At 34.4% G+C, this 15,505-nt stretch overlaps 1 protein-coding gene across 2 annotated transcripts in view; it reads right to left on the reverse strand.

Annotated features, from left to right (window-relative positions):
• The window catches only part of Utp20 (UTP20 small subunit processome component), a 95,038-nt gene that overhangs the window by 50,617 nt on the left and 28,916 nt on the right, over positions 1-15,505 (reverse strand). For both annotated transcript variants that reach the window (XM_005322365.5, XM_078052932.1), the window contains exons 19-25: positions 14,662-14,738; positions 12,663-12,742; positions 12,183-12,423; positions 7,472-7,657; positions 3,750-3,840; positions 2,723-2,808; positions 1,632-1,757 (exon numbers count right to left, since the gene is read on the reverse strand). In XM_005322365.5, coding sequence (XP_005322422.1) covers positions 1,632-1,757; positions 2,723-2,808; positions 3,750-3,840; positions 7,472-7,657; positions 12,183-12,423; positions 12,663-12,742; positions 14,662-14,738 — 887 coding nt within the window. The remainder of the gene's footprint in view (positions 1-1,631; positions 1,758-2,722; positions 2,809-3,749; positions 3,841-7,471; positions 7,658-12,182; positions 12,424-12,662; positions 12,743-14,661; positions 14,739-15,505) is intronic.

Consider the following 15,505-nt stretch of genomic DNA (forward strand, 5'->3'; position numbering starts at 1 on the left):
TTAAATTATCTGAGAAAAATCATCAGAGACTGGGTCAAACATTCATATTCACAGAAAATAAAACTGTTGATAGAAAACAATTATAGACAGCAATTTGGCATTACTTACCAAAACTTTTTAAATAGTCATAAATTTTCCTATTGAGAATCCTCCTCTAGAATAATTACACTATCCCATTAATATGTACAATTTTTATGCTTTTGTGTACAGTTAACAATTTAAAAATCCAAGTATACTTAGTAAGAATAAGTCATGAAGGAAAATGAAAAACCAATGATAATGAACAAATACCTACAAAATTAAAAAAAATCTATCCTAATAAATTAATCTAAAAGATTCACAGATATTCAAAATCAGATATGTGTTTTGCAGAAAACACTACACCCAAGCAAAAGGCTCAACATAGGGGGCTTGGCTAAAAATTATGGTAAATCTATAAAATGAATAATCATACTTTGAAACATCTTATAGTATAAGAAAATTCATGTAATGTTTTAAGTAAAAAAAAAGATAAAACATTTTATGCAAAATGATTGCAATTTTCTTTTAAGAACTGTATATGCATGTATTCTGACAGTTTTTGGTAGCTTGTATTTTAGGTTTTATGCAACCCTTTGATTTTTACTTCTAGCTTTTAAAATGTTATTAGTATTGTTGATGTTTATAATTTATAATTGTTTTGAAAGATCATCAGGTGTTTATTTTTGAGTTTTGGGTAAGGTAATTTCTACTTCCCATTTTTATTATTTCATAATCCACCAATAATTATAATTTTATATAAGTATATGTAAGTATATATTAAATAAGTATACTTACTTATTTACTCATATTTTTATGTCCATTACAGCAAATACCTTAATGCTGGCTATAAATGGAATCAGAGTCATCACATCAGAGAAAGTATAGGCAACAGAGGATATGTGATCCATCTTCCATCCAAAAAAGGGACGCGAAGCCCAAAGAATCTTAAAAAACCTGCCCCAGCTTTCAGGACTACATAATCCCAGAGCTGAATGGCAAGTAAAGGTCTATTAAATCCCATTCCTATTCTCATGATCTTTCCAAATCCCATCACCCCAGAGCCACTTAGCTAAAATTTTTAAACTTCATTTTTTAATGCTCTGAATATATGATCTCTACATTATTTGTATATAACTTTGTATTCCACCATCTATAATTTAGAAAGCAGTAACATCATTAAATATAAATATGATATTTATAGACACTGGAATGAACTCTTTGATCAGTTTCTTTAAATGGATTTTTTTCTTTCTTTTTTTTGGGTGGTGCTGGGGATTGAACCCAAGGCTTTGTGCACATGAGGCATGCACACCCAGCCTTTGTGGTACATCTAAACAATAAACCTAGGGAAATAATGGGCCTAATTTAATATTATCATTATTAAAACAATACTGTATTAACAAGTTTCCTCATATGAGAAACAAAATTATCTAAATTACATACAACTGACTTCCCCAAAGATCCTATTAAAAAATAAAAAAGCATTCAAAAGAAAATACAAAATGATATATTCTACTACAACTGCTGAAAAAAAATCATAACACTATACTTAAAATTGTGCTTGGATTAATTTTTTTTTTAAATCAGTTTTTAAACAGCAATATAAATACCTCATTAGAATAGGAAACAAATCTGCTCGGTGGGCTGTTTTCACTACAGTATTTTCTTCTGAAATGCTAAAATGCACTATCTCTTCCTTAAAGCTTCTGTCATCAAGCAACCTTTGTAAGTTTTCCCTTTAAAAAAGAGAATAGCACAAATTATCAGTCAGCAAGACTTTTTAAAAACAGAAGAGTAGTATGTATACAGAGCAAAAAGTACAACTAAATCAAAATATTAAATGGATATTATGGTTGGTTTCCATATACGAAAAGTCTCACAAAAATATCTTCAAATTTCAAAAGGTAAATGGATTACAAAGACTAGATTTACTACACAATTTGGCTATTTATGAAAAGCATACAAAAGTATTCTTTAGTTTTTAGAATTATGACTCCCTAACCCTAACCTTTAAGATTTTATGGCACTCTATATAAACAGGGACAGAGAGAATGATTAAACTTTACAACATACATTTTTACATTATCCTTCCTTTTTTTTTTTTGGTACCAGGGATTGAACTTAGGAGCACTCAACCACTGAGCCACAACCCATACCTATTTTGTATTTTATTTAGAGACAGTGTCCCACTTCACTGATTTGCTTAGTGCCTCACTTTTGCTGAGGCTGGCTTTGCACTTGCAATCCTCCTGTCTCAGCTTCCTGAGCCACTGGGATTATAGGCATGCACCATTGCACCGGGTTCTCTTTTCTATTCTATTATCTATATAAAACTCTGTGTGTATGTGTGTGTGTGTGTGTGTGTGTGTGTGTGTGTGTTGGGGAGCGGGAGGCACTAGACTGAACCTAGGGCACATGCTAGGTAAGTGGTCTACCACTGAGCCACAAGAGAGGGTCTCAGTAGATCCATGCTGGCCTTTAACTTTCCTTCCTCTTCCCTCAGACTCCCAAATAGTTGGAATTATAGGTGTGCATTACCCAGCCTAGCTAGAAAATAACTCTACCACTGAAAACAGCATTATGAATTCCTTAGAAAAGAGGAAAATTTCTCAGGCCTTCAGACATTTCATAAAGGAGCTCCTAAACAAAAAGATAAAAATCAGCCAAAGAAATAATATTTCTTTAAATTTAAGCAACTTACCTGTAAGGAAGGATATGAGGATGTTTGTATGTCATGATGCAATCCAAAGTTATTTTTTGCACTGTTTGGTCCTGGTGTAGCAATAACTGGAAATGATATTTTATAGAATAAATTACATATACACATGCCATGGGATGACAATCTTCTTGTGTTTGTTTGCTCAATTAAATTTCCTAAAATCTAAAATTGTATGCAAGTGTTGGGCTGATTCCTAACAAAAGCTTTATGAGTTTTCTCTAGTCAAAGGATAAAGAGAATATATGCAAATAAAAAATGGAAATGAAACTCTGACCTCAAATCTCTATGCTGAATTTAAACCAACTAGGTTGGTCATGTGATAAAGAAAATTCCTACACTATAACCAGGGCCAATAAGCTGCCAAGAAAAAACACTTGGCTTTGAGGACTCCCTGAATATTAAGTTCAGAATCTTGTTTCCTTTGAACAACTTTATAAATGAGGTCTCTCTGAATATAGGCAGAACACAGATAAATTCTGCTGAAACTAAATTTCTCTAAACAATATCAAAATGAAAAAAGAACATTTCTCAGATTGTTTAGAATGACATCCAACACTTACTCTGCTTCTGACACTACATTTTTTCTGCAGCCTTTTTTGGAATTCAGGGACATACACTGTGATATCAATAGACAATTACTCCAACTACCTGTTTTTACTCCACCTAACAGATCCTGAAACTCTAGACCTCCATGAAGGCTGAATTAACTAGAAGGGAAAGGTAGCCAATTGCTTTTGGTACAACTCCCTTCTAAAAGCTAATCCTATGATGTAATTCATGCTTTTTAAATTTTCACTTTTAATACAACTCACCAATGTTTTATCACCTAAAATACCTTTAAACTAATTAATTAGTGTTACCTAAAATAATTTCAAGATAGCTGAAAATGTGTTTATTTATTTTTTAAAAAGTAATTAAAATATGGACATAGGTTCTGTTCAACAAGCAACTACTGAGACCCTACAAGTCACTCTGGCAAAGAAAATGATAAAGACTTTATTTTACTTACCTGAAGATATAATTCATATAGTTTCGATTCCAGATATAAGGCTCGTGGATTTGAAAACTTAGAGAAAACTTGCAAATGAGCAATTAACTGCCTAAATAAAACCAAGTAAAGAGTATTACAGATAAAGATTATTTTCTTCAGATGACAGTACCTACAATTTTATTCTTGCAAAATACTACAAGCACTCTACCTATAGTTTCACTATTAATTATGCAAATAAATTATTATTATTGGTACCAGAGATTGAACTCAGGGGCACTCAACCACTTGGCCACATCTTCAGCCTTCTTTGTATTTTATTTACAGATAGGGTCTCACTGAGTTGCTTAGTGCCTTGTTGTTGTTGAGGCTGACTGAACTCACAATCCTCCTTCCTCAGCCTCCCGAGTTGCTGGGATTACAAATGCGTGTACTACCGCTTTTGACTGCAAACAAATTACAAACATTCCTAAATGTTTAGGAAGTTACTCTCCAGAAATTCTACATCTTAGTCAAGTCTCTCCCTGATACAGGCTCCCTATCCCAGAAAAATCTTTCAGGATGTGCTTCTTTCAAACTAAAGTTTGAAAGAAAGTAATCAACATAGTAATATATTCCAAAATTGAGCCAAGTAATTTTGGGAATAATTCCTTATCTAAGTTCTATAAAGTAGATGGTTAAGTGGTAGAATATAGTCTTCCTCGCCTTCATATAGCATAAACACTGATGTCAGCTAACAGAGGTCCAAGTTTAGGTAACAATGGCACCAGTTTACCACAAAGGAAGAAACGACAATGTTCTGTGGTTGAAACATAAATATGTACATGGGAATGCCCAGAACAAATGGCCATCTCCTAACACAGACCAAGAGGGCTTTTACTGTATTTATTCACCTGACTTCCTAATCCACAGACTCTAAGACTCTAAACTGCTTTGAGAAAACTCTTTTCTTTCTGTACATAATCTCTGTTAGAACTTTAAAAAACAAACAAAAATAACTATAAATGAAAAGAGTTCAAAAGATTTTATTTGACTATTTCAAGAATGAAAGTAGGAAGAAGGAAATGGAAATCAAGCTCCATGTGTGTTTCTGCCAGTTTCAGCGGTGTAACTTTGGGGAAAGCTACTTATGTTTCAGAGTCTCAGTTTTTTCACTGTAATAACCACAACTTCCTGGGTTTTCCACAATGATTAAATGAAAGAAAGAGTCTAAGTTATGGTGCCTTTGCTCTGAAGCATTTACCAAACAATGCATTTCTCTGCTACTGGGCAAAAGAAAGCAAAACTATCAAAGTCCTTCTAATTACTATGAAGAAATTAAGCTAGAAATCACAACCTCTTTGGCTACTGTAGAAAAATAATCTGCAGTTTTACAAATAAACTTTAAAAAATTGAAGTCATGCACATACATGCCTGTAATTCCAGCTACACAGGAGGCTGAGTCAGGAGGATATTAAGTTTGAGGCCAGCCTGCAACTTAGTGTTATCCTGTTTCAAAATAAAGTTTTTGTTTTTAAAGAGCTGAGAGTGTAGTGGTGGAGAGCCCTGGGTTCAATCCCCAGTTCTTCACACACAAATGATTCTTCCACTCATTTTCTCCATCTATGTGCCATTTGCCTTACAGACTTAAAGAGAACAGGAGCTAATTTACACATTTTCAATAAAGTACTTGCCAAATGGTGATTTCATGAGAGATTATAAACTTAGGTTATGAAAATACTGAGATGGCACCAAGAAGGTGATTACTGATTTCTTCACATTTTCAATTTTGGTATTTGGTGGCAATATTCTAGGTTTGCAATAGAAGACAAATTAATACATAGATCTAATTCTTCAGAGTTTCTGATTTTCATGGGAAATCTATAAAAAAAATACAATGCAAAGGAAGGAGTGGGGATGTGTTAGGGGTATGACAGAAGCTGCTACAAAAGTCAGAAATTGAGACAGACAATTTTGACTTTAAAAGACAGGAAAGGCTTAAGTGAAGTACTGATGGAAGAGTGAGTTAAAGTATGAATAGAACTTCAATTGACAGAAGTCAGGCAAGGGCACCATGGAAAAAGGCATGAACATGTGCAAAGACCCAGGGATTAGAAAGACAAAGCCATGGTTGGTTAGAGATATGATTTATTCATTTATTCACCAAATACATATCTAGGACTAATGTTTTGCTAAGTTTTATGTTAATGGCAACAAAGGAGAAAGCAACAATCTTAAAGTAGTAAGTGACAGAATGTTCAGAGCTATGAGAAGGCAGAGGCAGAGGAGGAACTATATAGTTGCATCGTCATGACTTTACCTGCCCCTGTGCTTTCTACACATTTCCATTAATTGCTAAGTCTTTTCTCATCTAAGGCTGCCCAACTGTAATCTTTCCACATCAAAGATATTCTTTCCAGGGGAGGGGAGGGGGGATAGTAGAGGATAGGAAAGGTAGCAGAATACAACAGTTACTAATAGGGCATTATGTAAAAATGTGGATGTGTAACCGATGTGATTCTACAATCTGTATTTGGGGTAAAAATGGGAGTTCATAACCCACTTGAATATAATGTATGAAAAATGATATGTCAAGAGTTTTGTAATGTTTTGAACAACCAATAAAAAAAAAATTAAAAAAAAGATATTCTTTCCTTTGGAAAAATTCTTCTCCGGAACTTTGTAGTAGAAGTAAGCAATTCTTTACTGTGCTCCTATAACTCCTTTAAAAATATTTCTCATATAGAAATATTTCACCAGGCATTTGACTATGACTTCTGCATTGCAGACATTGTGTACAATTCACTTTAAAGCCTAGCACTTAGCAAAAATCATTCCATACAGTTACAGGATTGGATGAATTAACAAATGGCTCATGTTAAAATACTAAACAAATGAGATCTAAAGTTTTAAAATAACACAGGGGCACCAGTCCAGTGGCTCTTAAGACACCTCAATTCAGACAATTTTTAAGTAACCTGAAATAACTTCTGAAACCCCAATCATTTTTTTTAAGGTTTAACAATTTAGATAAATGAGTAACCCAGAGAATAAGAGGGTATAACAGCATGAGAAAAAAGTAACCAGTAGAAGATAAGCCAACAGCAGAGTAAAAGTGGCTGATATGCTTATTTAAGAAAAAAGATATCATTATGTGTTCCTCTAGAACACAAACATAATGATGCCCTTTGCTGCGAAGATGAATAGCAAAAGTCCAAGAGTATTTAACCACTGGAGGCTCCAAAGCTCACATCTTTAAAAGAAGTTACAAAAAAAATGAGCTACCTCAAAAGTTCCTAGCTCTATATTCTGTGGATAAACAAGGCTAATAGTAAGTAATTGTTCCAGGATAATAATTCAACTGTGTGAAAACCAGCCTCAAGATGCCATGAGATCGAAAAAAGAGGCAGATAGATCCAGAACTGTACAGAGTGTAAAGTACTGGGGTCACTGACAGAGGCATGATCCTGGGCAGAAACAAGATCAGCGGACCCACAAAATATTGCACCTGCACAATCCTGGATCTGTCTGCCTATTTCTTCACTCTCAAGGCACCATTGGCCCAATTTTCATACCCTAGAACAGGGCTGTTCTAGAACAGTACACTCAGAAGACAGACAGTTTTGTTTGGACTGTAAAAGAAAAATCCCAGGAAGATGTAGCACTTAGTAGTTCACGTTGTACAAGGCTATTTCCCATTCAGGTGAGAAGAGATAGCACCTGCTCCGCCTACATCTGTGATCACTCGACAAAAGAGAACTCACTTTGCTGCAGCTCTTCTTGTCTTTTTCTTCTGCGGGGGTTCATCTGGGGTTACCACCTCTTCCTCCATTTCTATATCATCTTCAGCAGTAGGTTCATCTTCTTTTTCCTCTGCTGCCATCCCTTTGCCTTTTCTCCGCAGATCCTGGGTTGGAGCAACCTGCAGATCTGCTGGGTAATACTCATTGCTACAGCGGGAAGAGAGTGGTACAACACAGATGAGAAGGGCACACTAATCTGAAATGTCTTGATTCTGTTCATGAGGGAGATGTTCACGGCACATAGAATCATACCCTAAACGGACATCAGGGGTTAGTCAAGCTTATTCTACAATATTATTCTTTTTATTGTGTCCCTCATTGATAAGCCAATCAGTAACTATAATAACTAATTGTACAAGACAGCTCATTCCATTGGTAAATTGCTGAAAGTATTTTAAGATGTTTATTTTGGACTTCACTGAAATCAGCTTTTCATCTTTGGAAAAGCAAGTGGTTAAAAATGGATTATATTAAAAGATTGCAGCATGATGTTAAGACCACACTGTTACATTTGGCCAGACACATTCTACTTTGCCAGTGTCCTTTTGAAAATACAGTATCTCAACCCTGAATAGCTAAAGTAATCTTGAGCACAAGGAATAAAGACGGAGGTATTACATTATCTAACTTCAAAATATCCTACAAACTTGTAATCAAACAGTATGATTTTAGAATACACGGATAGGCCAATGGAACATAATAGCCTAGAAGTGAACCCACACATTTATAGCCAACTGATTTTTCAACAAAGGTGCTGAGAAAAATTGTATATCCACATACAGAATAATGAAACTAGACCCCTCTCACCAATTACAAAAATCAACTCAAAATGTAAAAAAAGACAGATCCGAAACTTTGAAACTACCAGAAGAAAACAGAAGAAATGCATCAGGACACTGGAACAGGCAAAGATACATACGTGTGTGTGTGTGTGTGTGTGTGTGTGTGTGTGTGTGTATGCATTTTTAACAAGACCCCCAGAATCACAGAAAAGAAAATCAAAATAGACAAATGGGATTACATCAAACTAAAATGCTCTGTAGCAAAGAAAAAAATCAATAGTGAAGAGACGATTCACAGAATGGAAGAAACTGTGCAAACTATATATCTGACAAGGGATTAAATAAGATTCAGAATATATCAGGAAATAAAAAAACTCAATAGCAAAAATTAAAACAAACAAAAAACTAAATAATTCAATTAAAAAATGGGTAACAGACTTCAAGAGACACTTCTCAAAAGACATACAAAGGGCCAACAATTACATAAAAAGTGCTCAACATATCACTAATCATCAGGGAAACACAAATCAAAACTATAGTGAAATTACATTAGTAAGAATGGCTACGATCAAATAATAATAAATGCTGGTTAGGATTTGGAGAAAAGGGAACCCCTGGACATTGCTGATGGAAATGTAAATTAGTACAGCCATTATGGAAAAATGCAGGGAAGTTCCTCACAAAATTAAAATCGAATTATCATATGATGATCCAGCAACCCCAGTACTGGGGACATATCTAAAGAAATGTCTACACTCCCATCTTAACTGCAGCACTAGTCACAAGAGCTAAGACATGAAAACAATCTAAATGTCCATCAACTGATGAACTACATGAGCTCATATTTAGAATCTAAAAATGTTGATCTCAAGGATAATGGTGGTTACCAGACTTTAATAGAAGGAGGGATGGGAAAAGGTTGATCACTGTGTACTAAGTTCCACTTAGGAGTAAGAAATTCTGGTTTAACTATTGCACAGTAGGGTGACTATATGTAAAAATGTACTACATATTTTGAAAAACTAAAATAAAGAATTTTGTATGTTTTCACCATAAAAAAAATGTCAGGTGTTTGAAGAAAAGGATAAATTTAACCTGATCTGAGCATTAATAATATATGTGTATCAAAACTTCACATGATGCTTATTAATACATAAAATTTCTTACCTTTTTATGTATTAGGTTAAAAATAAGCTTAATTTAAATTAAAAAATATACTTACAGAGGACATCACCACAAAATTCAGTTTAAAAAGCATGGGTCTGATAAGATAAAAGGAGCTATAAACTCCATAGCTTTTGGTGGCAGCCATGATATGGTAGATTCAAACAGAATGTCCAGGCAACAAAAATCAGTTAAGTTTTTATGCTTTATCTCTTCTAACTATAGAATTTGTTCTTATTAAATTATATTAAATTCCAATCCTTTATTTTTAATCCATTATTGTAGTTAACAAATACAATCTTGAAGTCATTTAGTACACTAGCTTTCATTCATTCATCCAATGATTAACATTTTGTTGTTTACTGCATGCCTGGAGAGATACTAAGAAAAAGATCACACAGTGAGACTTTTAAATTCTCACTCAAAATAACATGTTGTGGACAGTATCCTACCAACCCTTTTAAAAGAACCACTAGAATAACACAGATTGAGGTTTTCATCTTTAAGCTAAGGGGTAATCTATTTTTTCAAATTAACATGGCAGAGAGCTCACATTCAATTAACAGCACTAAGGCCAGGTTGCACTTTGATGCCTTTTGCAATTCATAAAACAACTGATACAAATTTTGCCTCCAAAACAAGGCAAAAGATGATAAATAGCACTGTCCTCATTTTATAAACAAATTTATATCCAAATAATTATGTGCAAAGGGAAAAATCATTGCTCTTCCATCGCTGTATCTGTCATCCTGCTGCTTCTTTGCCAAAATGAATAATTCATGCAAACCTTTTCACTTATGCATCGGATCCTATTTCCTCTTACCTAGTTGAAGAGATGGTATTAGCAAATTTTCTCCTCCCTTCAGGATCATTTGCACCAACAATACATATATATCTATTTAAAACCACAACCTCAACAACTTCATCTCTGCCCTGACATCTTTCTCCACCTACTATTCTACACCTTTTTACTACTAGTACTTTCCAGATCCATTTTTCTTCTCCATTTTCTCTACAGCTCATTTAATCAAGCTTTGATTCTTCTCATATTAACCAAAACTACTATCGTTAAGGTCGCCTGCATGTAGGCCATTCTGCTTTAAATCATCTCTAAAATTCTTTCTCGTTCAATGAATCAATCCTTGATCCTCATCTCACTGACTTCTCAGACACATGTGATTAAAGTGATTGCTCCCTCCCTAAAATATTCTCTTCATCTGGCTTCCAGGATATCAGATGGTCTTGGTTCTTCTTACTATCACTCTTTTGTGGTCTCTTTGCTGGTTTATTCTCTCTCAACCTCTAAACACTGGTGTCAATCCTTACAAGTCTTCTATTTTTACATTCATACCTTAGGTGACTTCATTCTCTCTTATCCACATACTGATGACTCCCAATTTATTATCTCCAGATCACACATTTCCTTTGATTTCAAACTTCTACCTTCAATGTGTACTTGACATACCTCTACTTGGGTGTTTACTTAGTAGCCCTAACTTAACACATCTTCAAATGAACCTTGATTCAACCTGCAAACCTGGAAAGCCTGCTCTCCTCATATTCTCAGTAAGCAGTAGCTCTCTTCTTGTATTTGCTTAGGCCAAACCCTTAAGAGACATACTTAACTCCTACCTTCTTCCCATTTCCTACCACCACCACATACCCATACTGCCATACTGGCAAATCCCACAGGCTGATCTTGTTGGAATCTTTCAAAAATATATCCTATCAAATTGAAATCTTTTAAAAATTTCCATCTTTATTGCTACAATTTTGATCAAGTCACCACCAAATTCTTGTCTAGACTTACAATCCCTACCTGATTGGTCTCTCTTCTTGCCACTGCCATTCTATAGGCCATTTTCAATGTAACAGAAAAAAAACCTTAAGACTTAGATCATATCATCCTTTTGCTTAAACCTCCCAGGGCCAAAGTCCTTACCATTACTTAAAGCACATAGTCTGGTCTCCTGTTAACTTTTTGCTCTTATTTCCAAACACTCCCTGGACAGCTCTATGTCAACCACCTAGACTTCCTTGTTCATCCTTGGATAAGCTAGCATGTAATCCTACAGCATTTTCTCATGTCATGAAATACTAGTGAAGAGCATACTTTTTGCTAATTGCCTAGTTCTGATACCATACCTTTGGAGTCTTAGTTTTCGGCGGACACAACATCTTTGTTGGTATGTGGTGCTGAGGATCGAACCCGGGCCGCACGCATGCCAGGCGAGCGCGCTACCGCTTGAGCCACATCCCCAGCCCACCTTTGGAGTCTTAAAGCAACCAGACATATACACACATATACAGTCAAAGCCAAACAATACTCCAGAAAATTCCTGTTATTCTTTGACAGTACATGCATCAGCATGAGAAATATCAAGAGGCTCAAAATTGTAGACGAGGTTGGTTCACTGGAAAATATCTTCCAGTTCCAGGTAAACAATAAAACAACAAACAGGGTGAGAAATAACGAGGCCTCTTTATGTTGATCACACTCAATATGACCTTCTTATTTCGTAATGTGAAGTATTTTTATTAGTACCATTTGTGTTTTGATTCATATAAAATTAAGTGGTGAACAAAACTAGTTGTTACCTGAGAGAACCAGTGCTTCACAGACATTCCACTGATTTAAAAATGTGAGATGAATAAAGAACTTGGCCAGTTTGGAAGGTTAATACTCACACCCTACCAAGGATATATTCGTAGAAGAGAATACTTACTTGATAAATCTCAAGAAAAGTGGGGAAAGCTCCCTGGACCGTGGCTCTACTCTCTCTGGAAATTTTGACAAAGCACGCCAGAGCAAAAATCGAAAGTTGGTATGGTCCAGTCTTTCCTGACAATCAGTTTTCAATGTTAACTGCTTCTGATAAAAAGCTCCAACATCCCCTTCCTGGGTCTGTTCCCAGCTTTCATCTCCAATGGACCTTTCCTCATCTTTTATATTTTGCAGTTCTTTCTCTGAAACAGAGAAAAAAGTCATTATAACCACTACAGAATATTAACATATGCCCTATATGTTTACTCAAGAGAAGACATTTCTGTCTCTAGTAATATAAGGAAAATAAAAAACTCACATCCAATGGTTATAGAAGATAATACATTTCTCACTTGTTTTCCAATTTCATGCATAATTATGCAGTAAAAATTACAGTTAAACAACAGCTTGTCTTTCCAGCCTCCCCTGCCCTCTTACATACCAGCATGCGTTGCTGCTTTTTCTAGATGTTCATAGTAGACTTTCCAAAACTGCTTATTTTCCATTTCATGAGCATGGGAACTAAGATAAAAACAAATTTTAAAAATAATGTGGCATGGTCTTAAGTTTTGGATCTCTCATAGGAAAAAAAGTGAAAGAATTATATTTGATTAACTCAATGGGAGGTTGTAAACAAGTTCTGCATTCTTTAAAAATGCCTGCATTGCTATACATACACACACACATACATATACACACATATATGTGTGATATATATGTATATAAAGATAGGTAGATAGATATAGAGATATACGTACACACATACGTGTGTACACACACACACACACACACACACACACATTTAGCTACTCTGGGAATTGAACCCAGGGCCTCAGACATGCTGAGCAAGTGCTCTACCACTGAGTTACAGTCCTTTTTAAAAAATTTTTTTGAGAGAGGGTCTTGCTAAGTTGCCCAATTTGGCCTCTATATTGCAATGTTCCTTTCTCAGCTTCCCAAGTAAATGGAATTACAGGTATGAATCATAGTGCCCAGCTCAAAAATTCTTTTTGTAGTCATAAAAGACTGATGGGTATTTTAAAAAATGTAAATAAATCCCTATAAGGTGAATATTTTTTAAAGGCATAATAATGGCAATGGAGTATAGTATATGAGGTATATAGACCATTAAGGGAAAGAGACCACTGTTTGGAGAGAAAAGTTATTTTGTTCACAGCTTATTTTAAAATGTAGGTTCCCTCTACCAAATTCATATATACTTATTAACTCAACAGTAAAATAAACATTCACTAACTATTTGAAAAACATTTTTAGAACTCCATGAATAGATACTAGGGGAATCAAATAGTGTTTACATAGTTTGATATTCCAGCAAAAATCATCTGGAATTTTTGATATTTTTTGCATTACTTTTCTGAGAATGCATAAACTTCATGCAGACATAAACTATGTCTGTTATGTACTATACATAGAAAAAAAAAATCCAATTTCCAAACAGAAATAGCTACCCAACAGGAAGGGAGCCCAGACACTATGGAGAACCATTAAACGCAATTTAGTACTTAAAAAAACAACATTTTTTTGACAAGAGGCTCTTGATAACATATCAGATTATTTTTGTCTTGTGAAGGGACAATAAACAAAGCTGGTGTTAGAAGGCACTTATTTTCAGCATACTGATTTGATGGTTTTGAAGGGAAGTAAAAGGCAGACAAGCTAATTTGAAATTCAAAAGGGATTTATTTATTGTTTCTTTCTGGTAAATAAGAATCAACAGTCAGGATAGAAAGGCCACATATGACATATTTCCAATCTGTTAAAAAGCCAGAGTACACAATTTGAAGACAAATATCTGAAAAAAGGACCAAGTTTTACATCTAAGTAATGGCATATGTATTTTCTACGTGACTAGTAAGATTCTTTTTTTAGATATGAACATAGGAAAGTTATTTAGAGCTAATAGGATTTTGTATACTACACAGCAAAGGTTCTGAAAAGTTCTTATTTTTAAAGTAAAGTGTGGCTCAATGACTCAATATATATAAATAAAAATATGCAATTATTGTATCTCTTACTATAAAAAAATCAGCACAGAAATTATTACATAAAGTAAAAAGAAAAAGCCCTCCAAAGCTATTTCAATACACATACACATAGAAATGTACATATAACAACTGAATTGTTGAAAATCTTGACATCCAAGAGAATAATTAATGTTTATTAATATTCTATTTGAGACATGTGCAAAAAGGAACTAACACTACCTACCTTGAGGATTAAAATTAGATTATAGACATAAATTATAATTTTGTAAATTATAAAGTACAATTCTGGCTTCCTCGTTCCATAAAGGATTTAAGGTAATTGTAAATAGTGCACATAGCCATTCATTTAAATCACAGCTACAAAGTATGTAATCCTGGCCTCATTATTCTGCAGCCATTAAAGCATAATAGCTTCATCCATTTAACCACGCTTACCTTATGAGTTCAATAACAGGATCCCAAAGAGGGCTGAAGTTAACATATAACATGCCTAGCAAATACCGAAGAGGCACCTGCAATTGCAAAAGACTTGTTTAGTAAATGAGTAATAAGGTACAATAGAATGGCAGAAGTGCTCAAAAGCAGACATCCCAACCTGGACAATCTGAGATTTGGAAAGATGCTGTGCTTTAAGAAAAAATGTTGTAATTATCCATCCAAAATCCAGTGTGTAACAATTTCCTTCCTTTTCCTAACATATCACTCACAATTAAACACAGAAGACTCATTATAATGAGTAAACATATAATGAAATAAACATAATATTCAAACTCATTTCAGATATCCACATATAAAGGATACATTTGACTCAGAATTAAATTCGTTTCTAACAAACAATTGCCATCACCTGCTAAAACAGAACTTAAAGAAAGATCAATGAAGTACAAGGCTAAAGAACTCAAAGTTTACTGTCAATGGCAGTTGAGGCTTCATAAGCACATGTTCGAATTCTCAAAATTATACTTAAAAGGAGTTCAGTTCAGTGTGTAAAGTTTTCTCAATCTCCTTTTGGAATGACACTCATTATTACCAACATCTCCTAGTGAGAGGCATCAAGTATCATTACTTAAGGTTGGGATGTTTGTACATATTTTAGCAGCCATCTCTTTTCCAGATGAAATATCACAGAGGATATTAACCTCTAAAACAGGTTAAAAGCAGGACTTCCTGCAGTCTTGCTCACTAAGAGTTCAGTACATGATGGATCTTCAAATGCTATGGACTGAAAACCCCTAATGTCCTGCAACAGAGAACAAACATGGGAAATATAAGGCTTTAA

Source organism: Ictidomys tridecemlineatus, chromosome 6 (genome assembly GCF_052094955.1).
Source record: "Ictidomys tridecemlineatus isolate mIctTri1 chromosome 6, mIctTri1.hap1, whole genome shotgun sequence".
In the NCBI taxonomy this organism is placed as follows: domain Eukaryota; kingdom Metazoa; phylum Chordata; class Mammalia; order Rodentia; family Sciuridae; genus Ictidomys; species Ictidomys tridecemlineatus.